The sequence below is a fragment of the Chrysoperla carnea genome, chromosome 3 (assembly GCF_905475395.1).
Source record: "Chrysoperla carnea chromosome 3, inChrCarn1.1, whole genome shotgun sequence".
NCBI classification, from domain to species: Eukaryota; Metazoa; Arthropoda; class Insecta; order Neuroptera; family Chrysopidae; genus Chrysoperla; species Chrysoperla carnea.
The window spans coordinates 41,887,186-41,913,215 of NC_058339.1; the positions used below are offsets into that span (position 1 = coordinate 41,887,186).

At 27.7% G+C, this 26,030-nt stretch overlaps 1 protein-coding gene across 1 annotated transcript in view; it reads left to right on the forward strand.

Annotated features, from left to right (window-relative positions):
• The first annotated feature begins 1,756 nt into the window (after positions 1–1,756).
• Positions 1,757–26,030, forward strand: part of LOC123296040 (putative uncharacterized protein DDB_G0277255) — an 83,212-nt gene continuing 58,938 nt past the window's right edge. Inside the window, exon 1 of the mRNA XM_044877501.1 lies at positions 1,757–1,920. Within this exon, the coding sequence (XP_044733436.1) occupies positions 1,846–1,920 (75 nt within the window). The 5' untranslated portion in view covers positions 1,757–1,845. The remainder of the gene's footprint in view (positions 1,921–26,030) is intronic.

The window sequence follows — 26,030 nt, forward strand, 5'->3', positions numbered from 1 at the left end:
ATTTGTGTCTGTACGTTTGTCCATATGTGTGTGTAGACATACTTTTGAGTGTGTGTAGACATACTTTTGAAGGCGATTTGTTGAGAATGTCATTTTCATCAACAAGAAACCAATCATTAAGAAGTTTCGGCGAGATGTGCTTAGATAATTTACAATAGCGGCTTGAAAATTGCTTGAATACACTGGTAGTTTTCATCATAAGTTCAGTTTCCGAATAGTAGTTTGTGTATTTAATAGGAATAGCAATACCTTCTCCAATGACTATGGAATTTGCAACAACCATAGAAGTCCTGGAATGTGCTTTTCCTACGAAATACACAAGCTACTTTTTCTGAAGACGTTAAACGATAGCAACCAACTTTGGATAAATATAAAAAATCAATAATAGTGGCGAAATGGTTTTAGAAAATTACTTTTCTGGGCTAGGGAGGGAAATTTCCAAGTAATTTAATTAATTAAAACTTAAGAAAAACAGTTTTTGTGGCTTCAAACGCTACTTGAAAGTCTATTGTTAAATAATTTTATGAGGGTAGCATTCTGCTGAAAATTGAACTAATAATGATTTTTATCAAAAAAATGATTGGTTTATATTTTCACGAATTGTTTTAGCTACATAACAACAAATTACAAATATGTATAATCTGTTTAAATTTGGAGGAAATTCGATCATTCATTTCGAGCAAACATTTGCTTTTCACTTGGATTAAACCTGAAAGAATTATATCAATTTAGTACCCTTATAGAGCATATTTTTCATCACATGAAAAAAGCATATGTTTGTATTAATAAAGCATATTCAAACGCTTTAAATCATTTTGGCAGAGCATATTTTCTGGTTGCCCTAAACATAATCAAACATAGTAAAACATCACTAACACATATGTTATTCATAGAACTGACTTTGTAGTAGATATTTGTAAGTGTAATGGTATTTTAGTAGAGTAGTAGCACTATCTCACAATAAATAGTAGTATACTACCATCAGTATTGTAGATGTAGTGTTGTAGGTAGTGTAGCTGTATGGGTAGTGTGTACACGCCTGCAATACATAATAACACCATCCCATTTATTGAATATTGTGGGCTGGTACTCATGCAACATACAACTACATAATATCCCTACCATACGTGCAACGTGTACACGTGGTTTAATTTGAATGCGCAAACTCTACAATGTATTTATACAATATTGTTGTTTAGTCCAGTTGTATATTGTCGTGCGCACTATAAACAACACATGCGCGCCCACATTTGTTGTGTTTCAAGTGTTAAAAACAAACGTTTTTCAACAACAATTTTCAATTTCTTTCAAATGTACAATAATATAAAAAAAATTGTTTTTTTGTTTGTTTTCAAAATAAATAATAATTCATAAATGAACAAGAAAATATAATCAGTCAATTTATATTATTTATTTATGTTTTGACCTTTTTTTGTATTAAATTTCATTTGTTTTGTTTGTTCTTACTTTGTGTTTGTGACCGATATGAATATTCTTGTTTCTCTTCAAACTGATTTTAAATTATAATAAATTTGTGATGAAGTTAAACAATTAAAATTGTATATTTAACAACTAACAATAATTATATAACTTTGGTCTAAACTGTTTGGGACGTTTGTGTTTCAATCTAAACAATTTTGTGTTTTGCATATTTTACCATCTTTGACAGTGTCCTTCAAAAATTTTGAAAAAAGTATTTAAAAAAAAACTGTGTGTTTATGACAGTGATATTCAGTTGTTGTAGTGTCTTATTCAACAATCATATTGCCGGCGGACACGGTGTTTAAGAATTGCTCGCATAAAATACGCGGGCTTACAACATCGTGTACCGACCGTGTTCAGCAGATGGGAGTGTTTGCAGATGAGGAAAATTTGTCACATACAATTCGACAACAAATAACATCGCCCGGAATGCATTGGGTATGAAATAATTTGAATATTTTTATTTGTTTATCTTCTATTGGGAAATATGTTGAATTTTTTTGATTTTGGTGAGATTTTTTGGAGCAATCTACCATTTTTTGATTAATTTGATAAGATTTAAAAAAATGTTTTTACAATAAAATTGCACGGATAAACAATTTGGGGTAAATTTTGTCTAGCGACGGTCTCAATTAACTAACTGTAATTAAAAAAGATATAGTTGCTTTTGTTTCATCTAGAGAACAAAACAGCCGAAAAATTATATCTATTGAAAAGCTTTACGAAAATTGATTTTTCGACGAAAAATCGTCTGAATTTTCGGGCTAATAAAAAACTGTTGTTTTGCAAAAACGGAAGGGTAATTTAATTAATTTGAGGAAACGATTAAAAACCTAGACTTATCTATCACGCCAAAGAGAAAGGACATTTTAATATCTTGAAAATTATAATTTCATATTTGGCATACTTAACTTGCCTGAAAGTGCCAAGATGATGGAAAACCTGCAACAATTTGCCCGACAAAATATTCTTAATTAACATTACTACTTATTTAAATTTTTTTTTTAAAGTATTAAATTTTCCATGTAAAACATTTATACAATCCATAGACTAATATGTCCATCCATAAAATAAAGTTGTATCTCGTTACTCTGGTAACTGCTTGAAATAAAATTCATGCACGGAGCGAATAAGAAGGTATCAGTAATATACTAATAATTGAGGTAGAAAATGAGTACCTATTCAATTGTTTTGTTTTTATTGCGATTTTTTATTCACACATACACGGGAAAAATTATAAGAAAATTTTAATGATGAACTCGAAAAGTTGTAGCTTTTGCAATAAAACATCGTCAATTTTTCTTTTTTTATAAGAAACTAGTACTTAAAATAGGTCATAGTTCTATTCGCAAAAAAAGGAATAGGACGTGGGTATATTGGAATATAAGTCACTGTCCTATTACCACTAGGCTGTGATCCCTTGTTAATATTAATGAATATTTGATATTTTTATTATTACAAAAGATTCTAAAAAACCGAAAACGGAATAAAATCCTTGCAAAGCAATCTTTGTAAGAAAATTGCCTGAGCTGTTCAATCCGTATTCAAAACTATAATCTTTTTTGTGAATTTATTATTTTTTATGGTGGAAGCGCAGGGAATAAAAACATTCAAGGTATTGAGTTTTAGTTAATTTCAAGATTCTATATATACTTACTTCAAAATAAAAACTAGAATTTATTAGTCGTTATTCCTGACTAATTCCTATGACAACTGGTCGCTTTAACCGATATTTGAACTGATGATGTTCAAAACAAAATTTAATATTGTTTCTAAATAATATAATGAGGCCCTTTTGTTTAACTGAAAAAGTTTGCACTTAAAAAAATTGTGTTGGTCCTTAAAGTCGAAATTTCTAGATATAATTCCAATGAATATTGGTCGCTATAGCCGATATGTCAGTATAATCAATGTTAGAGATTAAGTTGGGTCTTTTCATTTCGTCGTTAAAACCGATTCGTCACTATTACCGTTTTTGACTGTATATATACATTTTGGCTCTTACGTAGACTCATTTTATGGAAAAAACTTAAAGTACTGCTTTGAGCTGGAGAGATGGCGATTTTGTATCAGATCATTACTTTCACATTGTATTTCATTTTCGTAGCAAAAATACTCATTCGATTTAACCAAAAATAAGGTGAAGAAGTACAAACTGACATGTGAACTATGTTCATTAAATGATTTTCCTGGAAGTTATTCTCTCCTCATTGAAACATTATATATTACCTTTTAAGGTTTGAAGTCCTTACTTGAATTCCATTGAATGTAAAATAATATTGTTAACTTGAACAGAAAATGAAAAAAATGTCATATTATTACTGTTTTTATACCATGTATATGAAATATACCAAGGTATACGAAGTTTAGTCCCAAGTTTGTAACGCTTAAAAAAATTGATGTTATGAACAAAATTTTCGTATAGGTGATTATAAAATCATCTTATTAGTCCATTTCCGGGTGTCTGCCTGTCTTTTGTCTGTCTGTCCGTCTGTCATCACGATTATTCAAAAACGAAAAGAGATATCTAGTTGAGGTTCGTAAATGAACAACGTAGGTCAATTGGGTCTTGGGTCCGTAGGACCCATTTTGTAAACCCTTAGAGATGGACCAAAAGTTTATATATAAAAAATGTTCCTTATAAAAAATTTTGTTTGAAATATTTTTTCGTAAACATCACTGTTTACCCGTGAGCGCACAAATTATGCAAATAACACTGTCTATACATGGTATTTCAACAATTAACTCAGTCAATTGTTGTTTTTCACTTGTTTATCTTGAGATATAGGATTTCGAGGCTGGAGAAGAGAGAAAACTATTCTAGGACCTCTAAATAAAGGTTGAGGTTTCAAACTTTAAACAAACAAACATAAATTAAAAAAAAAACACAATTTATTTTCATTTAAAATTATCTTCGAAATTCTAAAATTTTTGTTTTGAAGTCCCTACAATATAATTATTCCATGGAAAGATGTGCGTATATGTTTTAATTCATGATCTACTGACATAATTATCCGGTCAAATTCTAACTGTGTGGAGTTCTCCAATAGGTGAAAAAGGTTTCCGGCTCTAACTAATTCCGGAATTTAATAATAACCAGTAGTTTTGAGAGAAGTGTAAACACAAAATTTAACCTTTTTTTTTGTTAGATTTTTGGAATTTTTGAATTAAACTAATATTATTATTTTATTTTTTTAAATAATATTCATATCATATTAATTGATAATCATTTCAGCGCTATTGAGTGTTACTTATTATAAATTACTTTGATATTGTTTATTGAATTAATATAAAAATAGTTTTTTTTTTAATGATTAAAATTAATGTTTTATTATACAATTTTTCAAATATAAAATGTATTTAACCTGATAGAAATATTTTGTTCATAGTTTTCTTGCGTTGGCAAAATATTTTATTACAATTATATGTGTATTTAATACGCAATGAACAATGTTATCAAAGAAATAATTTTTTTTTTTAAAACTTTGAAAGGCCATAAAATTGATATTTAATGTTTTATAATAAGTAAAAAACAAATGTTATGATCAATGTTAAGAAAGCTCTTTTATCGAATTTTCTTCTTAAGAAAAATGAGCTGTTGATTTTGTACCAAATTACAATTTTCTCGTTTGATCTAAGAACAATTAAAATTTTTTAAGTTAAAGATGAATAATATAACATTATGATATTGGAATCCAAGTGGAAGGCTTGGAGTTCGATACTAAGTTGTGATCGTTTTTTTTTTTTGGAAAATTATTTTGAGTCCCGAAAAAGTAAGATTAAAATCGAACTGCGTAGGTGGAGTAGATGAATATTAAGAAACCAAAGTAATGAATAACAATAGTGTTCAAATGTATGAATTGAACTTAGTTGTTATTCATAGTCCATTATTTTAATGATCTATTTATTCCATCAACAATTGTTACTTTTTTAACATTGAAGCCTGTTTATGACTACCATATTGACTTCTTGACGCCATCAGAGATTTTTTAAATTATCACTTTTATTCTAGCAAAATATTATTTTGTCATTTTTTAGGAAAAACGATTTAAAATTGTTTAAAATTTAAAATTTTTTGTAATAATACTATTAATAAATTTTTAAGAATTTCTTAACAAGTGACAATCCCATTTATAATTATTCTAAAGAGAGAATTCGCTTAGTTTATGTAGATTTTACGTGACAAACTTTTTAATAAAATGATCTCTTTCTTTCTATAAAAAATATTATTATTACTTTCAGTTTTTTATATATTTTTTACAATTAATAATGGAACAAATCTATATAAGAATATATGTATTTTTATAAAAATGATAAAAATATCTATTTAATCATATACATATTACGACTGACCTAGATCTTTTTACTTAAACATTAAAACGGTCATTAGAATCCAGAAAGGTAACCCGTTTAAAAATAAATACAAATTTTTCTAAACACGCTTGTATACGTTAGATAATCTAGAACTAGATGAGCCAAAATTTTATAAATGTAAAAATGTTGCTTTAACAAGTGAAAACAAACAATTGACTGAGTTAATTGTTGAAATACCATTCATTGTCAGTGTTGATTTCTTTACCACATTACACATACAAACATGTGATACATACATAACTGATAATCAAGTATAGTACATATTATAAAATTTCCGCCTAATTGGCGCCCTCACGGGTAAACAGTTATGTTGACGAAAAAATATTTCAAACAAAAGTTGTTTAATTTTTGATATGGAACATTTTTTACATTTAAACTTTTGTTCTATCTCTAACGGTTTACAAGATGGGTCCTACGGACCCAAGACCCAATTGACCTTCTTGTTTATTCCACAAATTTTTTCTTAGAATTGAATAATAAAAACTTCCAACTTTAACTTTCATGTCGATCGATGCCAAAAGTCAGAGAAGAATATATATTACTAATATTGATTAAAATTATCGAAGAATATTTTGTAAATACCGTGTAAATATCTTTGTAAATAGTGTTAGCTAGATAGAAAAGTTAATCGACTAAATTTTATTTTGTAGCAGGTAAAAAATAAAAATAACTGTTATCGAAACGGTACTTTCTGTAAACAGTATACTGAATTCAGAAACTACAAAGAAAATTTCTTCATAAAATTGCATTCTATAAATCACTATACTATCTGAAAGTGAAGGCTACAGAATGGAAAATTATACGAACCGAAAAAAAAAAATTAAAATTAAATCAACTTAATCCTTCGATCTATCATCACTGTATATATATATATATATATATATATATATATATATATATATATATATATATATATATATATATATATATATATATATATATATATATACATCGTAATCACGTGACCATAGTTATCAAATACATACTCAAATAAATATTTGTCAAAATTCGCTGAATTTTCTTTCGAGTATCGTGGTATTTGTTTCAAATTTAATTCAACAAAAATTCAATCTTAAACCAGACGATTTTATTTTTTCTAACCATGCGGTAGCTACCTTTCCCCTTTCCAGTACACTGTGCGAACACCTTTAAGTTATGAAAAAAATATTTTTTAATTCATTTTTTTGTTGTTATAAAGTTTTTTTTTTTATTTCATGCAAATATAAATAAAATCTTATAACAAGTCTTAAATTAATTAGAAAATATAATCCGTGATAAAAGTGTAACACCACGAATTTGAAACGTTCAATAATAATGATCGTGTGTTTAGTAAATTTAACGAAAACTAATAAAATTATTAATGGAACATGAGAGAGTAACACAGCTTTTTCTGCAAGCTGTTTGTTTTTTTGTCATTAAGTACTTTATAACAAAATCAATTCGCGTCATACGTATTAGATCGTGAGCTCATAATGAAACGAAATTTTCATGATACTTTTTGTCATTTGTAAGATTGAAAACGCCCAATTGCGATTTTTTTCACGTATTGTATTGTCAATAACTTTATTTTTCATAATTAATTTCTTAATTTTGTCATACACGGTGAAAAATGTATGGCGTTTATAATGCTGGTATTGTACAGAGACATAGTATAGTATCGATGTTAAAGAAAGTAAGATGACAATATTGAATAGGGCGATCCACCAGTGGTATTGTAGATATCGCCATCCTTCATGGGCCTGAAGCCCATACTGCATTGACTCGTCCGCCATAATAATTGCTATTGTTGATTGAGAATTAATCGATAATTAAAAATTTTACTTTCCAATTACATGAGTATTTAAAATGTTTAATAATGTTGGTAAATTCAGCATTACCAATCGTCAAGAAGGCAAACAATAAGAATCATGAATTATGAATTTCTCGCTTCGTTATTTGCTTACGGTCTATTACTATTATGTGCACAACAAGTACTGCATACGGAATAAATTATGTTATAATAACCTTTTAAAATAAGTGTGTGCAATGTTATTGATTGTGTAATAGCGAAGAATAAGGCGAAAATATACAGAACAGATTTATATTAAAGCAGAAAAAAATATATAAATACATATGGGCTGTTCTACTAACGAGGAAAATGAGTCTGAATTCGACCTGACATTTTGTATACATATTGGTTGCGAAATTCAGTCTATTATCTAGAATTCAAGGTCTTTTAGCTTTTAGATTATTGGCCATTTTTTTTTTTTTTTTTTAAATCGATTTCTGGAAACGTTAATAAAAAAATTTGATAAATATGCAATTGTGTGCGTGTATTGAGTGTATGTATACAAACCACATCTAAGTATTAAGTACAGTAACATAACTGCTGTAACAATTTGTGTACGTATATGATGTAATCATGTTTCTATGAAATTGATTATTTTAGCCAAATTATATTTTTAGTTTTATGTTTTTTAAGTGAACACTTTTTATGGGTTCTATAAATACCATATAATAATAATCTTGCGATGGTTTACAGAAATTAGTCAAATAGCCTCTTATTTTAGCTTTCTGAATATTCGAATTATAGGGATTGTACTGTAAAAGTTGTACATGTAAGCTTACAATATATATTGTAAGGCAGAGAGCAGCCAGGCAACAGTTAGTTATAGTAGGTAAGTATTAGTATCGTTACCACGACGCGCCATTCAGGCAACAAACAACAAGTAAACCAGTTAGGTTTTATATTATGTTATGTTTGTAATGTAATGTAAGAGAATTGTGTATTGCATTATTATAAAATATCACATAACTTAAATTCAATTCAGTTGCGTTAAGTCTCCTTCGGTTCGTTTAGCTTCGATGATTTAGCTATTATTATTTATTTATAATATGTGTACGTTGTTAATGTATCGAAAATTTATTTATACGTATTCAGACGAGTCTTATTACATCGAATATAATAATAAATGAAAAATATTCTTCAAACTGTAGTTCATATCGATACAGACAGTCATGGTTTCAGAGGTTACTTCCACGGGTACCTAGATCACTTTTTTTGGTTTAAATCTCTCAAAAAATGCGGTTGGTTATTGTATCTACTTGGGTTGCCAACCTTGAACATAGTCATTCCGGGAAATTTCGAAAATAAACCAACAAAAAAATCAACGCATTTTCCAAGTCGGACAGTTTTTTGTGTGGTTCAAAATTTATGGATATCATTTTATTTTTGTTGTTCTAAGATCAAGATAATCAAATAACAAAAGAAAAAATCATTTAACGTAGCACTAGATAAAACGGGCTGCCAGACTACGGACTGGCAGTAAGAGTCAGGCTCGCTGTCGTAATAAATGTCACTCATTTCGTAGAGAAATTCGTTAGTTTAATTTAAAGCAAATTTATTAATGATACTTATACCGAGGGGTACTACGACTAGTAGCTATAGCTGATGTAAAATTATATGTATAATTATTACACCTTGTAAAATGGTATCTGCAGTAGGGTCGGATTTACCATGCAGGCAGAGTAGGCAAAAAGCGGCTAGAACTGAATGAGGGCAAATTTTGGCAGATACTATTAAAGCCTATTGCGTTGGTACGTATACAAGAATAACAAGTGGAAAAAGTGCCTGAATCGAGAAAATAATTAATTAAGTCTCGATATTGGCTTCATGAAGTATATATGACATATGTCATATACTATGGCTACTAACTATAATAAAATAAGATGTTTTACCCTCAGAAACGTATACGGAGGAGTGAACATATTACGGGGGGGGGGTTTGTAAATTTTCGCAACTGTCTAATGGCGCAAAACAAAATAAGTGAAAGATCTTTTTATTTGAAAATCGGGGTTATTAATTAACATTGTTTTTTTGGTTTTTTAGTGAATTATCTTGCAACTAGTGCAAAAATTTTTTTTCGAAAGAAGTACTTACATTTTACTCACATTAATTATTTGTTTTTACAACATTCGGGACACGTATATCAATGCAAAAAATGTCAAAATCGTGTATTAATACCCCACAAAATAACATGCATAAAAAAAATTATGAAATATAATATTTTTGATTCATAATATTTATTGTATATTATTTTTATTTATAATATATATAATTTTGTTATTAAATTTACTTAATATTTTGTTCGACTAATTAGGTCTCTTGGTTTATAAACAAACAAAATATTGTTTCAAAATCAATAAAACATTTTTATTTATTTATATTTTTTGATAACGTTATACAAATTTAAAATTATTTATCAAATATATGTAATAAAAAAAAATTGATCAAGTCTGAATATAGACATGTATCTCTTATACTCCGTTTTTATTTTAGCTTCTTATTCCAAAGAAGAAATGTTAAAAACGGAGAAATTCGCAGAAATTTAAAAAAGAAAATCAAATTTTGATTATTTAAAAATTATTTATTGTTTAAAGAGTAGTCAACGTGGCGTAAAAGCTTGAAACAAGGCTGCTGGATTATAGACATTTCTTATTGAAATTATACAGGGATGAAGTACGTCTGGGACTAAAAGCGATTTACTCCGCTTACCAGTATTTTTAAGACTTTTTTTTGAAGTAAAAGCCTATGGTTTTGCGCCATCAATATGCTATACATATGGCTACAATTCGCCATGGGAACTGATTCTAGCGTTCTCTGGTGGTAGAAAATAGAAGCGATCTATGATAAGCCAAATTTAAACAGAAATATATTTAAATAAACAGAGTACGAAAGTGTCAAAAGTTATTCATAATGAATAATAAAAGTTTTGAAATAAATATAAATGACATTATCAAGTATTTAGGTGATTCTAATTTAAATTTGACTTGTCATAGACAGCTTCTATTTTCTACCACTAGACAGCGCTAGAATCAGTTCCCATGGCGAATTATAACACCGTAACCTATTAAATTGACTCTTTTTAATTGAAAAAACGACACCTATGTAATAATAGTTAAAGCTGTACAATTATCTATTAACTAATTTGATTAATATTCATACGTTTTTTATTATTTATAAGAGTTTTGTATGCACACGTTAATAATTTCAAATAATGCAATTTAAATTATTCCTACTATGATTCATTAAGAACAAAAAAAAACACAGTTATTCCAAAGTTTTAACTTTTTACTTCCGTAAACAAGCCCCATGACTGAGTATCTATTTTTTATGCCTAGATTCAAAAAGGAAAGAAATATTCAAAATTCAGCTGTCTTCAAATTATTTCTCGAAAATATTCTTAGCTCACGTACCAATATCTAATAAAATAATAACAATGAAAGTTTTTGAAGTAAAAATTGCATTCCTTATTGCTTAAAATCTTAATTTTATAATATACTTACCTACAAATAATTCTTGAAGATTTATCCGTCGCGGTATAAAGTCATAATAGACATCAGCATTCATTCTTGGTGCTTCTGTTTGAGATTATAGAAATATATCTTTCTATGAGAGTAAGTTTCTTGTCTGTTATAGTATGGTATGGCAATGAAAGAAGTATAGATATCATTATACATATTTCAAACTCGAATATAAAATATGTACCTAACGATAAGGAAGACTTGTCGTCTTTAAATAATATGAAATAAATATATAACATATTACAGTAGTCAACTTGAAACCCGTCAGTAATTTACTATCAAAGATATTTTCCCTTTGAAGAAGTCTTCAACTTGTTTTGTATATATGTTCATTTAGTATATGAGATAGATATTTTTTGGTATTCTCAAGTTTTAGTTACATGGTAACGTTACATATATATAATGAAACATTTTAAATCTTTTTTTAAAAACTCTCATTTAAAAATGTTTAAAATGTACCGTTTTATATATTCTGGTTTCAATTTATTATTAATAAAATTTTTATAAGATTTTTAATTTAAGATCTTCAAATTCGTGTGATCTATTAGTTTCTTACTTGAATATGCACAGTTCAATAGGATATTCTACTATATTTGAAAAAGTACTTCAAAATGTTGATTTTGCTTATAAAAAGACACCAAACATTTATTTCGGAAAAATACACACGCTTTCTTGCCAAAAACTTAAATTAAATTTTAAACCTTTTTTAAACTGTCAAAAACGCGGGCATTCAATTTGGTGACGTAATATCGGTATCATTATATGAAATAACACATTTGACAGATATATTCATAGACAACTAATTATAATAAATATAAATACTTACTATCTATGGATATATTATACACAGTTGTCTACACTGAACCAACTGATGGTCTATGGTTCATACCGATATGACATCACATCAGGGCTTGCCCGCGTTTTAGGTCACGTGATTACAGTTTAAAAATTACGATTTTTAATTTTAATATTATAAAAGAAAAATGTGCTTTTATGACTCGAAATCAGAATATTTTTTTAAGATACAGATTTTTTCGAAAAAATAATACTTAATACAATTTTTTGGCAGTTAAAAAATTTTTATCAATATTCTTAAAATGAGTTAATAGATAAAAATAACTAATAATAGTTTTAATTATTTAAATACACTGGTATAAGGTTGGCTTACGAACACTGAGTATTGAATTTACGAATTGAATAAAATAATAAATTTTATCACTATAAACATAAGCTATAATAATTAATTTTCATCGAAATATCACAATGATAACAGATAGATGACCTTCACATACCTTTCGGAGCAACCAAAGAGAAACTTGAGTAAAATCTAAATGAATTTTGCTCTTTGAAACTTAAGTAACGATCGGAAGCCTAATTTTTCTAAGTACCGATTATTTTCGAAAGTATTCTAATATAATGCTTGCCTTATACTTTTTACGGCACTGATACAATTAATTTCAATTACGTATCTTATCTCTACCGCAGTATTTAGAAAATTCAAGTAATCTTATAACAGGAAATTACATTCATTCGGTGAAAATTTAATTATAGAGAAAAATTTAAAGTTCTTATATCGAATTTTACTAAAAGAGTGTAGTTAAGTTTGGTTCAAATTCTTGCAAAGCTTTTAATAAAAATAAATTATTATAAAATAAATTTTACTATTTAAAGAAGCTATCAAAGAATTTCCCCCCTAAATTTTTGCTTCTATTATATAGTTTTTTTCGAAAATTTATACCTATACGGAATTTTATACTACAATCAAAAATTTCAAAATATTTTATATATTTTTTATAAAAAGTTGGCAATGTTTTAGTATTTTATAACCTTGAAAGTTCAAATGAAAACAATTGATATTGTTTTTTGTGTGTTTTAGATGTGCGATAAGCATTTTATTTATTTTCATTTCAAAATGATATTATTAAAAAAGGATTTTTTTGTTTCTTTTTTTTTTAAGATATACAGTAAGTTATTTTTAATCTTAAATTTGTTTGTCTAGTGTCTCAGACAAAAATTTCAATTATGTGGAAATATGGCTTTTGTAGAATAATGTACAAAAGCTTTTAAGGTTTTCATAAATTACCGTGGAACCTGCATCTTCTTGACCCAAAGTTGTAATCGAATTAGTCAGCATGTAATATATGTTTAAAATCCTGAAATATTATATTTTAACAGTCTATCATTGGTAGATTCGATACAATCAATACACCACTATGTGAATTCTTTTAAACCTTCGACATATTTTAACGCTTTATTGCAAGGGTACATTAATTATTTCACATAAAATCAATTTACAAACTTGATATTCCAAACACATTCAGCCCCAATTTATTAAATAAGAATACAATGCCATCTAAATCTGCATTCAACTGCACTGTAGTACAAAGTGTTCACATTAAATTCTCTAAATTGACTCAAGTGTTTCATTACAGTATCCATTACTTAAAATTTTCATATAAGACGTTTCCATGGAAAACATATTCAATTTTTGTCGCTCGCACAGCCACCTTAGATCTCAGGTTTAATTTTGTGCCATATGGCATAAGAGGTACTAGAAACGCCACGGCAAAGTTGATTTTAAAAACGTTGAATTTTGGATATTTCTTTCCTTGTTGGGAAAATCTCCGTCTGGCATCTCAGAGTGATTGAGTTTACTATTTGCTGATTGCTAATTTTAAAATTATTTTAAGACTAGTCAAGCAACTTTAGCGTGGATGTTATGTTACTATGATTTAAAAAAAATTAAATAATGTAATTTTTATTTGCGAGATATTCAGTTCCTATACTAGCGCGTGTACAGCGCGAGCGTTTACAGGTTTAAGATGAACTTCATTCGTATCTATGTTCATTTAGTAAGGAATGAACCAAAATTAAGTCACTTTTAATAAATTCGTTTTCTTAAAGAAACACTTGAAAACGTTGCCAGCTCTCGTTCCAATAGTATTTGTCAACTGATGAAACAATATTCCTAATACATATTTCTACATATTTATAGCAATATATACACCTTTAAAATATATGTATGTACTTTATTTTCACACAAAAAAATAAAATCATTTTAAGACTCCGAATGAAGCCAGTTTAAAAAATATAAATACACTTATACATAAAAAAAAGTTCTCTCCAATAACTGTCATGATAAAAGTAATTTATTTTCTAGTGATGTTTGTGTTGTAATCTATAAAAAATATATATACCAACATTACTGTCAGTAGTCACTAGGATCGTTGCAAACATCGTCGAAACGGACAACTTCTGATATTATGTTTCGTATTATCATATTTTTTTCGTCTTCTATATATACAAAACAGTGCACAGGATGTTCCATGAATCTACAGCCGTGTAGTAATTGAACAACGAACATTCACGATAATTACAATGGGAGATATCATGATTAAATAAAGTGATAATAAGTAAAGCTTTAATTTTGGTTTTGCTGTAAACGGAAAAACATGTTAAAGTTAAAAGAAAATGTAAAAATGCGATAAAAAATAATTAATTCATAAACTAACTTTGATCAAATTGTGCACTTAATGCAAGTGTATCTGGATTAACTGCGTGTTTTTTAATAGCAACGGATAAATACAGAGAAGTTGCATTAATTTTTTTGCCACAAATTTAAATGAATGAATAATTCATCTAAAGTATATTTAAGTTATTTTTTTAAAATAATAATTGCATTTTTTTTTATTAATAATTAATAAAAAATAGTTATATTTTTGAAAAAAGAAAGGGTAGTGACGTATTTACACCAGTCATCGGGCTGTGAGCCAACCGAAATAACTCTAAATTCACATTTTCGTCTTGTTTCTATGGAAAATTGCGTTGTAATATAGTAAAAGCCATTTGAGAGACAAATCATTTATCAGCGTTCATGTTATTTTATCATTTCTTCGTACGATGCCGTTACGAAAGCGATATGTTCATGTCCCTTTTCATTGAATTTATAGCTTAGAAAAACCATTTTCAATATAAAATTACATAAAAATATATTAACAAATTTTTTTCCCTTAGTAATTTTTAGTAAATTTTCGAAAGTATACAAATAAAAAAACATGCTTTTCTATCGGGTTCTTATTATGGTAATGTACATGATACAATTGAGGATATGATATTTGTGATTAAAAATTGGTATTTAATCTTTTAAACCAATTTTTTTGTACGATTTGAGAATGATTCACAGCCCTTCATATGTTAATTAATAAAGCACATCTTATTTGAAAGTCTACAAGATTAAACTGAATTTGAGTTTGGCATAGCAGTAAATTGATCGTTTAATTACGATAAAATTGTTCAAATTTTTTACTCCAAAAAATGTCTCCTTTTTTTTACACGCAGTTTACACTTTTTTAAGTTTTCAACTTTCAGTTATTCTTACACGCCTGGAACACTGTTTGAAAGTTAAAGTTTTATCTGTTACAAAATATAATATAAAATAAAAAAAAATCATGTATGATATAAAAAAAAAATTACCATATGAAAAAAAAAATAAAAAATTTGTCGGTCTTTTATAATTTATTTCAAAAAAGTGATAAATAAAATTAAAAATAAATTTGTTATACTGATGATATTGAATATAATTTATGTATTTGAATTTTTTTAAATAATTAGTTCAAAATTATCAAAAAATATTATTTTTTTTAAACTTGTCTGTAAGTTAGAAGATTATATTTTTAAGTCCTAGTCCAAGCTGCCATAGCAGTAACAAAAATGTCGTAATTTTTATATATTTTTTTTTTATATATTTTCATATTTAAAAACTCACAAATAAAGATAAATGTTTCCATTTGTCCTTAATTTATAAGTTACTGCAGACTGAAGAATTGCTTAATTGTGTAATGAAACTTTTCTCAAATTTGTTCGTTTAAAAATAAATAAGAATTTTTTCAAATTCACCTTTTATTTTACACATTGGGCTAAGAAATTTGAACGACAATATACCTAATATAAGTTGAGTTTCTCTACGTTTGATTGGTCAATTTAATTTTTTGTCTATTAAAGAGTGAATGAATAACTGCACGGTTTTTTTTAAAATAATGTCTTTAAAAGTTTCGCTTCACTAAAAGGTAATGAATTCCTATTATATGCTGAAACTAATCTGCGCTGCCACCAACAAAATTGGATTTAATACCTATATCTATCATTAGTATTTTTTTATATGTTTTAATTTAGTTTGAACTATGTTAATTTATGAATTATTTTAAACCAAATTTTATACATTTTCTCTTAAAACTTAAACTTGCACGTTCTACCCTAATAAAATTCGTGTTTTTGATACAAATTGGTTAGTTTTTTTAGGCCAAAAGACTTGACCATTATCACTTTTTAATCCTCGAACTAAACTAAAAAAAGGGGTATGATAAGTTTGGAAGCAATGTGTGTGTGCCATTTGAAAGTTAATTTAACGGAGGGTGTTCTTAGCTATGATTCATGAACGAGATTAGAGTTTTGTACCCAAAAAAACTAAAAAATTGGCCATAATCTTCAAAATCGATTTAGTTTGGAAAAGGCATGCCATATAATTTTAACATATAAATAATTACTATGGAAATGAATGGTCAAATAAACATGGCTCAATTCATTTCTAAAAGTGAAATGGTAAAATAATTAGGTAATTCAAAACTCAAAAGCATAAACTCAAATATTTCAATTAAAATATTTCAAAAAATTTGTCCCAAAAAATGATAGCTTTCTAAGTATCTCTTTCATCTCATCTGATGTCCTTGACCATCACTTTGATATTAATTAAAGAGTGTTATAAGTTAAAAGTGTTTTTCTGTGCGTTTCTCAGTGACATCTCAGTCCTTAAACGGTCGAACCGCCTTGATTGACAACATTTTATAGCTTCAAGTTTCCAAAAATCGGTTTACAAAAAATAAATCGCATTTGTCGGTTTTTTTTTTTTTTTTTAAATTTTGTAAATTTCACTTGTTTGTTATTAGTGACCCGTTCGTTACTGGCATAAGAGCTTGGACTATGTAGTATGTATATAAAATATGTATGATATTTCATTCATCGTCAAATCATCCGTATAGGTCAGTAAAGGCACAAATGTTGTGATTGGAAGAGAAGATGTAGAAAAAAAAGTTGATTTATGTTTGATCGATAAGTTTTTGTAAATATCCGTTGTAAGTACCACCATCATAATATAAAATTGTTTTTAATTGCTTTTTATAGAAAAAAAAAGTTAAACATATTCCTGTAACTAAAATGCAAACTACTTAATTTTTTCTCGAAAATATTCATTTTAAAATAGTTTTAAGAGAACTTTAGGCGTGATTATTATAGCTTATTTCACAAAAATTATAACGGTTTATTAATTTAGTTGGTTTTGAACTTTAATGTGAACTTGGTTTTAAAGAAATTTTATCGTTATATAGAGGGTGTTTTTTACAAGTTGCCATATGCTTGAAAACGACTTTTGTAATTAAGTTTATGCGTAAAAAAACTTGTTTTTAACGCCCGAACTAAAAAAAAAGGGGGTGTTATAAGTTTGACCGCTATGTGTGTGTGTTTGTGTATTTGTCTGTCTGTGGCATCGTAGCGCCTAAACGGATAAACCGATTTTAATTTTTTTGGTTTCATTTGAAAGGTAATTTAACGGAGAGCTATGTTTCAATTGCGAGTTTAGGGTTACACAACCCAAAAACTAAATAATTGGTGATGGTTTTCAAAATCAATTCAGTTTAGAAAAGGCATGACATATAATTTTAATATATAAATAATTACTATGGAAATGAATGGTCAAATAAACTCAATTCATTTCGAAAATTAAAATGGTAAAATAATTAGGTAATTCAAAACAATAATTCAAAAGAACAAAGTCAACTCCAATATTTCAATTTCAACTAAAATATTTCCAAAAATTAGTCCCAAAAATGATAGCTCTCTAAGTATCCTTTTCATCTCATATGATGTCCTTCACTTTATATTGATTTAAGAAGGAGGGTCAAACCGACTCGATTGAGAACATTTCAAAGTTAAGTTTAAAAAAATCGGTTTACAAGGTATAAATCGCATTTGTCGCGAGTTTATTAAATTTTGTAAATTTCACTTCTATGGTGTGCTTTTTGAATATTATGATATGTTATTTTGATACATCCTGTAAATTAGTTTGGATTCTACAAACACATATAATCAAGCAAAGCTTTTTATAGAAAATTATACAAGCTTTCAAAACAAGTAAATTTGATTCTTCATAATACAAATAATTTAAATGTGTAGAATTAAATAGCTTTTTTTTTTAAAATAAATATCTTTTATACTATAAAGGATATGATGTGGTATGTATAAAGACTAGACTTTAACAGAAATATAAACTGATATTTACATACATTTTTGTAATTATTTACAATATTAATTCATTTTAAGTTTTTATATAACAGCATACGGCATTTTACACATTAATCAATAATCATTATGAACAGAACTACAACCACATAAAGAATTAAACAAAACTATATTTTATAGAAATGTTTGTTACAAAATTAAAAACATCTTTCAAAATAGTCATACTTCATTAATGTATTACATAGGTTTCTTAATGTTTCTGATAGAATGTTATTAATTTCATCTCGAAAATTAATGTCAAATATTTTACGATATATTTAAGGTTCAAATTGTCTATATTAATAGCCACTTTTTTAATTAACCACCGAATTAAAACAAATAAGTGTGACCGCTATGTGTGTGTGGCTGTGTGTTTGTCTGTCTGTGGCATCGTAGTGCCTAAACGGGTGAACCGATTTTAATTTTTTTTTTTTGAAAGGTAATTTAACGAAGAGTGTTCTTAGCTATGTTTCAATTGCGAGCTTAGGGTAACATACCCCAAAAACTAAAAAATTGGCGATGATCTTCAAAATCGATTCAGTTTGGAAAAGGTATATTGTATAATTTTAACATATAAATAATTACTATGGAAATTAATGATCAAATAAACATGACTTGATTCATTTTGAAAAGTGAAATGATAAAATAATTAGGAAATTCAAAACAATAATTCAAAAGGACAATCTCAACTCAAATATTTCAATTTCATTTAAAATATTTCAAAAAATTTGTCCCAAAAAATGATAGCTCTCTAAGTATCCTTTTCATCTCATCTGATGTCCTTGGCCATCACTTTGATAATGATTTAAGAAAGAGTGTTATAAGTTTAAAGTGTTTATCTGTGCGTCTGTATGTTTCTCAGTGGCATCGTAGCCCCTAAACGGTCGAACCGTCTTGAGTGAGTACATTTTATAGCTAAGTTTCCGAAAATCGGTTACAAGCATTTGTCGGGGGTTTTTTAAATTTTGTAAATTTCACGATTTATTAATAAGCTGTAACGGTAAAAATGAATAGAATTTTCAATCAAGTTTTTACCCACTTTCAGATGTCTCAATTATTTGAAATTTTGCAGACGTATTAGAAATCCGTGGCAAATCAATAAACATGGGGAGACACGGGAAGACATATAAAACGGTGGGTGTCAGTCTTTAAATAATTTATAAAGCATTTTTAAAAAACTAAGATACCATGCTTTGTCAGTTGGAGGAGTACAAAATAACTCTTATGTAAAGTTAAAACATTTGTTTGTGTGCTTTAAATCTGTTAAATTAGAAGAATGTATGAATGTCTTAAATTAGAAGATTGTATCATTCCATGATTTTTGACATCGGAGTATTCATTAAAATATTTGTAAATGTTTGTTTTTAATGTGAATGAATATTGATTGAATAATGAAACTGCGCATGTTAATAATTTTCAGGCAAATCGGGTTCAGAAAGAAGAAATCGAGAAAAAGGGCAGCTATTATATTAAGTAAAATTATAGAAAACACGTTGTAGAAAATAAAGTCTTGGGTCTGATTTCTATTAGTAATACTCACTAGCATTTGTCTTTTATATTTCATTTGTCAATCAAAGTCTTAAAAAACAACCTGTTCCGAATTCATTTTGTATTTCTACAGAATTAAAAAAAAATATATGAATCTAATGCATATACATAAAATATCTATCACTATGTACGAAGTGTCCGTAGAGATTACAAATTCAGAAAGTGAATTGTAGCCTAACTGTTTGTTCTTCATATATACGAGTCAATATATTGAAAATGAAGAATTCATTATAATAACTCGTCGTTTATAAACATTCCATAATGGGCGCTCTATATGCATCAATCAGCAAATACACATTTAAATTTGGAAAAGTTGAACTGTGGATAGAGCCTTTAATTATTCCAAATTGAAATAAGATTTGATGTTTCTAAATTATGAAAGTACACTGAATGAAAACTTGTAAAATGCAACTTGAAATGATGATCAGAAAATAACTGATAGTAATTTGGATTTCCTTTTGTATTCTTCTTTACAAACGGACGGAGTCTTTAGTTCAATTAATAAGTGAAATTAACAAAATTGGAAGACCTCCGACAAATTTTTCCGGTAAGGAACTCTAGATTCGCACTTGAAACATATCTAAGAACACTCTCCATTAAATTACCTTCTTCCTTAAAGCCTTTTCCAAACTAAGCGGATTTTAAAGATCATCGCCAATTTTTTAGTTTCTTCGGGTACAGAACCCTAAAATGGCACTTAAAACATAGCTAACACCACTCATACAACAACACATTAAATTACCAAACAGACAGACAGGCAGGCAGATACATACACGCAGCGGCCAAACTTGTGACACCCTTTTTTTTTAGTTTGGGGGTTAAAAATTAAAATTAGTTGAAGCGTTTTTTTGAAAGTTTTGGCGGAACAATACTTTTTTACTATTCAAGTTCTCTTACACCCTTAAATATTTTTTATTTTTTGCTGGATTGAGAGATTGGGACTGATTTTACTTCCCATTCTTATGTTTCGAATAAATTTAAAGATACGTCATTGCTATTTAGAAACCGCTGTGCGACCATCATGTCGAAAATTTTGTTTGTAATTTTGGAGAAAAAAAATACGATAGTTTTTTAATTGAAAATGCTCCATGTATTATATTGACTTCTTGAAGTTACTAAAGCTGCTGAAACCAATGAACATAATTGGTAAGCAAGTAATCAAAATATTGAAATTTACTTTAATTTTCTTCAATTTTCCAACTACTACCTCAATATCTTTCACAAACGTTTCAGAAAAATAATTTGTATTCCTTAAAGGGTCTTAAGAAATGATGATAAAAAATTGATTTTAAAATGGTCAAAAGTTCTTTTGGAAATGCATTCTAGTAAACAGAGTAAATACAACCGTTTTTAGGGACAAGGCATATTTTATCTCTATGGGAAATTAATTATGCTAGGAAAAAATAGACCTGGAAAATTCGACCGAATAAGTTTTTGTAATAGAGGCCCATTTTTGATCGCTAGTGCTAAAAACTTCAGAACCCAACCCACTCGTAATTAGAACAATACTCCTGGTCAATTATATTTTAGGATTCATTTTTCGGGTTTTTTTTTTACGATTACCGAATTATCCAAAATCCAGACATTAGGAAGCTTTAAAGTTTTCAAGCAAAGTTTATCACCATCTCCTAGCCTATATACATTAAATATATGCTATTCAACATATTAATTTGCATATTAAGGTTTTTATTATAACTTTACTGTATACATGAATATGGAGAGTTGCCATTAGCGGCTTATTTATGTGTAAACTATTCATTCAATGTGTTTTTTTTTATTCTTATAAGTACAGTTTTTCTTATCAAGAATGTACATGATTTGTATACGCAAATTATAAATAAAAAGTTTTGCTTTTACTTTCTGGCTGAAAGCTTTTGTTTTCATCCCGATATATTTTGTACATCTTAAGTTCGTGAAATAATCCATGAAGACAATATTTTTAAACGCCTGTCTATTGTTGCTCAAATTTAAGTCGTTCGATGTCTCCTGAAAATACAATTTATTTGATTTAAAATCCTGCGAAATAGTAGATCTTAATAACTATTGATTCATTCTTTACATGCTGAAGATTTCCAACCCCCGAACTAAAAAAAGAGGTGTATGTCTGTGTGTTTGTCTGTCTTTGGCATTGTAGCGCCTTAACGGATGAACCGATTTAAAGTTTTTGATTTCATTTGAAAGTTAATTTAACGGAGAGTATTCTTAGCTATGTTTCAAGTACGAGCTTAGAGTTCCGTACTCGAAAAAAACTAAAAAATTAGCGATGATCTTCAAAATCGATTCAATTTGGAAAAAACATGACGTATAATTTTTACATATAAAGAACTACTATGGAAATGAATTGTCAAATAAAGCTGAATCAATTTATTTTGAAAAGTGAAATGGTTAAATAATTAGGTAATTAAAAACAATAATTCAGAACAACAAAGTCAACTCAAATATTTCAATTTCAATTAAAATATTTCCAAAAATTTGTCCCAAAAAAGTATAACTCTCTATGTACCTCTTCATCTCATCTGACGTCGTTGACCATCACTTTGATATTGATTACGGAAGGAGTGTAATAAGTTTAAAGTGTTTATGTGTGCGTTTGTGTATTTCTCAGTGGCATTGTTGCCGCTAAACGGTCGAACCGACTTAATTGAGAACATTTTATAGGCGACTTTTCAAAAATCGGTTTACAAGGAATAAATCGCATTTGTCGGGGGGTTTTTTAAATTTTGTAAATTACACTTGTTATAAAAGTTTTCATTATCAAACGGAACAAACAGGGTGTTTGGTATATAATTAACGTCTTATATAACTTTTTCATGAATATACTTCATGAAATATTGAGCTGGCAATAAAGGCCTCATTCACGACATTTTATATATATATATATATATATGTATGATATTCTTAAATAATTCAAAAGTCCCATAAACAGCGATAATATTAAATGTAACAAACATACGATATAAAAAGTTGTAAAACAGATGGACAACCAAAGTTAAACATAAATCGTTGTATCATTAATAAATTATGTTTTACTTCTATTATAATAATAGTAATACCATAATCATGGTACAACAAGCCGCCATTTAATAAACTATTTACTGTAAGAGTCATCGATTTATCTCTTGTAAGCCAATAATCAATAATTTTTAATGAAAGAAAGTTTTAATCAATCAAATTGATCAAAATATATATGTTACATTGTTTATTTTAAATATGGTTGTAAAATTTTCTTTATATGCAAAATACTAATAAATATTTAGTCTTCAGTAAAATATAAATTCATATTAGCTTTTAATTTTTCTTTTTCTAATATTTTATTTTTAACAAACTCTTGCATGGGCAGAAATGATCCAGCAACCATCTTTTTAAGGCGGTTTTCTTTCTTATTGTCCACTTTCACTTCTTGATGAAATCCAACCTTGTTTAGCTCAACCAATAATCTAATCATCCCTATATAATATAAATGTGAAAGTAAGGATGTTTGTTTGTTTGTTACGCTTTCACCCAAAAACTAGCGAATGGATTTGATTGAAAGTGTACAACAATATAGCTCATACATCATAATAACACATGAGCTATAATTTATAAAAATATATTTTTTTTTTATAAAAAAAATTAAATTTAATCTGACATTTTACTGTTCCATCTATTGTTATCATTTGGAACCATAAATTAAAGATTTCTGTAATCTTTATAAAAGTAAATGTCAAACAATTCATGGCCTTCGTTTCTGATATACTAAATCACTCATCACTATTTTACACTTAAACAAATTGTGCAAGTATTTTAGCTTTATAAAACAATTCCTTCAAGTGTTATGGAAAGGGAATAAGTGAGATCAAAAGAGGTTTAGGATATAAAGCGATGGTTCTTACTTTTAAGCCCAGTGAAGCGGGCTGGTTTCAAGCTAGTTTCGTATAAATTTGTTTCATTTTTCGATGTTCTGCTTTTATGATTATAAATTTAAGATTTTGCTCGATGTTTGAATATGCATAATTTTTGTTAAAAAAATTTCTAGGTTTTGGCATATTATACGTTAAAAAGTTTGTTGCTTCTATCTGTAACCCACGGTAACGATTCCGTATTTATTGATTATTTATATAAAAAGTTATACATTAATTGTCAATATTGGTGAGCTTTGAATGTAACATACTTGTTTAACCATCAACATATACCTACATTTTATGTAGGTAAACTCTATGTCATTATAATCGTACCAATTAAAACATTCTAAGTGTACTTATCATATGAAATGTTATAATAAGTAACACTTAGAATGTTTTAACTGGTGTGATTTTAATGACATAGATATGTTGGTATATTAATGTAGTAGAAATGATTATCGCTACCTAGGCAGCCAGCTAGTTATGTTTACGTTGTTTGATCATAATGATGAAATGTTTAACGAAACGTATAAAGTATTTGTGCTAATAATGTTTTAAATATGATTCGTTGATTTTAGTTAATCATCATGTTATATTATATAATATTATAATTGTTCCAGTTCACAGTGTTTTCTGTTTTATATAACGGTGTATATTGATGTTTCAATAGCTTTTATTTGCAACCTCAATTGTGCAAAGCCTTAGCTGTCGCTATGGATATGTCCATATATGTCCTACTTATTTTTGACATTCAATTGGTGCCGAAGTATTTTTTTCTGAAAGTTAATTTAAGTATAGTAAAATCGTACATCGAGCTTTGTTAGAAGACGTCAGTGATCTAAACAATAGACCTTTTTCACATTTTGTTTTCTTTTTTTTTAAATGTAAGTAAATGTCTTGATAAATTGGTTAATTTTTCCCCCGGTTTTGTTGGAGCCATATGAACGAGAAAACAGACATTGAAAATCATTAAAATTCAAATTGGCGAAAACGATCCGGAAACTCACGAAGTTATAAGAACGGCGCTGTAACGTCAGTTGACTTTTTTTAATTATCATAAATATACGAATTGCGAATGAAATAAACCGGCAATGATAGAATCAAAGATATTTTGTTTGTTTTCACTTGTTATACCATGTATATATGAAATATACATAGTATATTTAGTTTAGTCCCAAGTTTGTAACGCTTAAAAATAATGCTAGGAAAAAAATTTTGTCATAGGTGTTCATAAAATCACCTAATTAGTCCATTTCCGGTTGTCCGTCCGTCTGTGGACACGATAACTCAAAAACGAAAAAAGATATCGAGCTGAAATTTTTACAGCGTACTCAGGACGTAAAAAGTGAGGTCAAGTTCGTAAATGAGCATCATAGGTGAATTGGGTCTTGGGTCCGTAGGACCCATCTTGTAAACCGTTAGAGATAGAACAAAAGTTTAAACGTAAAAAATGTTCCTTATCAAAAATTAAACAACTTTTGTTTGAAACATTTTTTCGTAAACATCACTGTTTACCCGTGAGGGCGCCAGTTAGGCGGAAATTTTATAATATGTACTATACTTGATTATCAGTTATGTATGTGTCACATGTTTATATGTTTTATGTGATAAAGAAATCAACATTGACTAGGCATGGTATTTCAACAATTAACTCAGTCAATTGTTTGTTTTCACTTGTTTTTCGTTAATTTATAACTTTGAAAGAAAAGAAAATTACAAATCCACGCGGGTAAATTCACAGAGAAAAATTTCTCTTTACGTATAGAATGAATTATAGGTATATTGTTAAAACATATAAGTATCAAACTATATAGATACAAAACACGTCTGCCTATTTATCTACCTTATATATACAAACATGTAGGTACGTACATACTACGTATGTAAGTGTACATACGTTTGTAGTACGTTAAGTAAATAAATAACAAAAATATAACATATCACATCATCAAATGAAAACAAGTTCGCATACTAATTAATTGAAGTGATTTTTATTATTAGTTAATTTATTAATACATACAATATATATATATGTGATTTATAATAATAAAATTCATCACGCTGAAGCTGCGT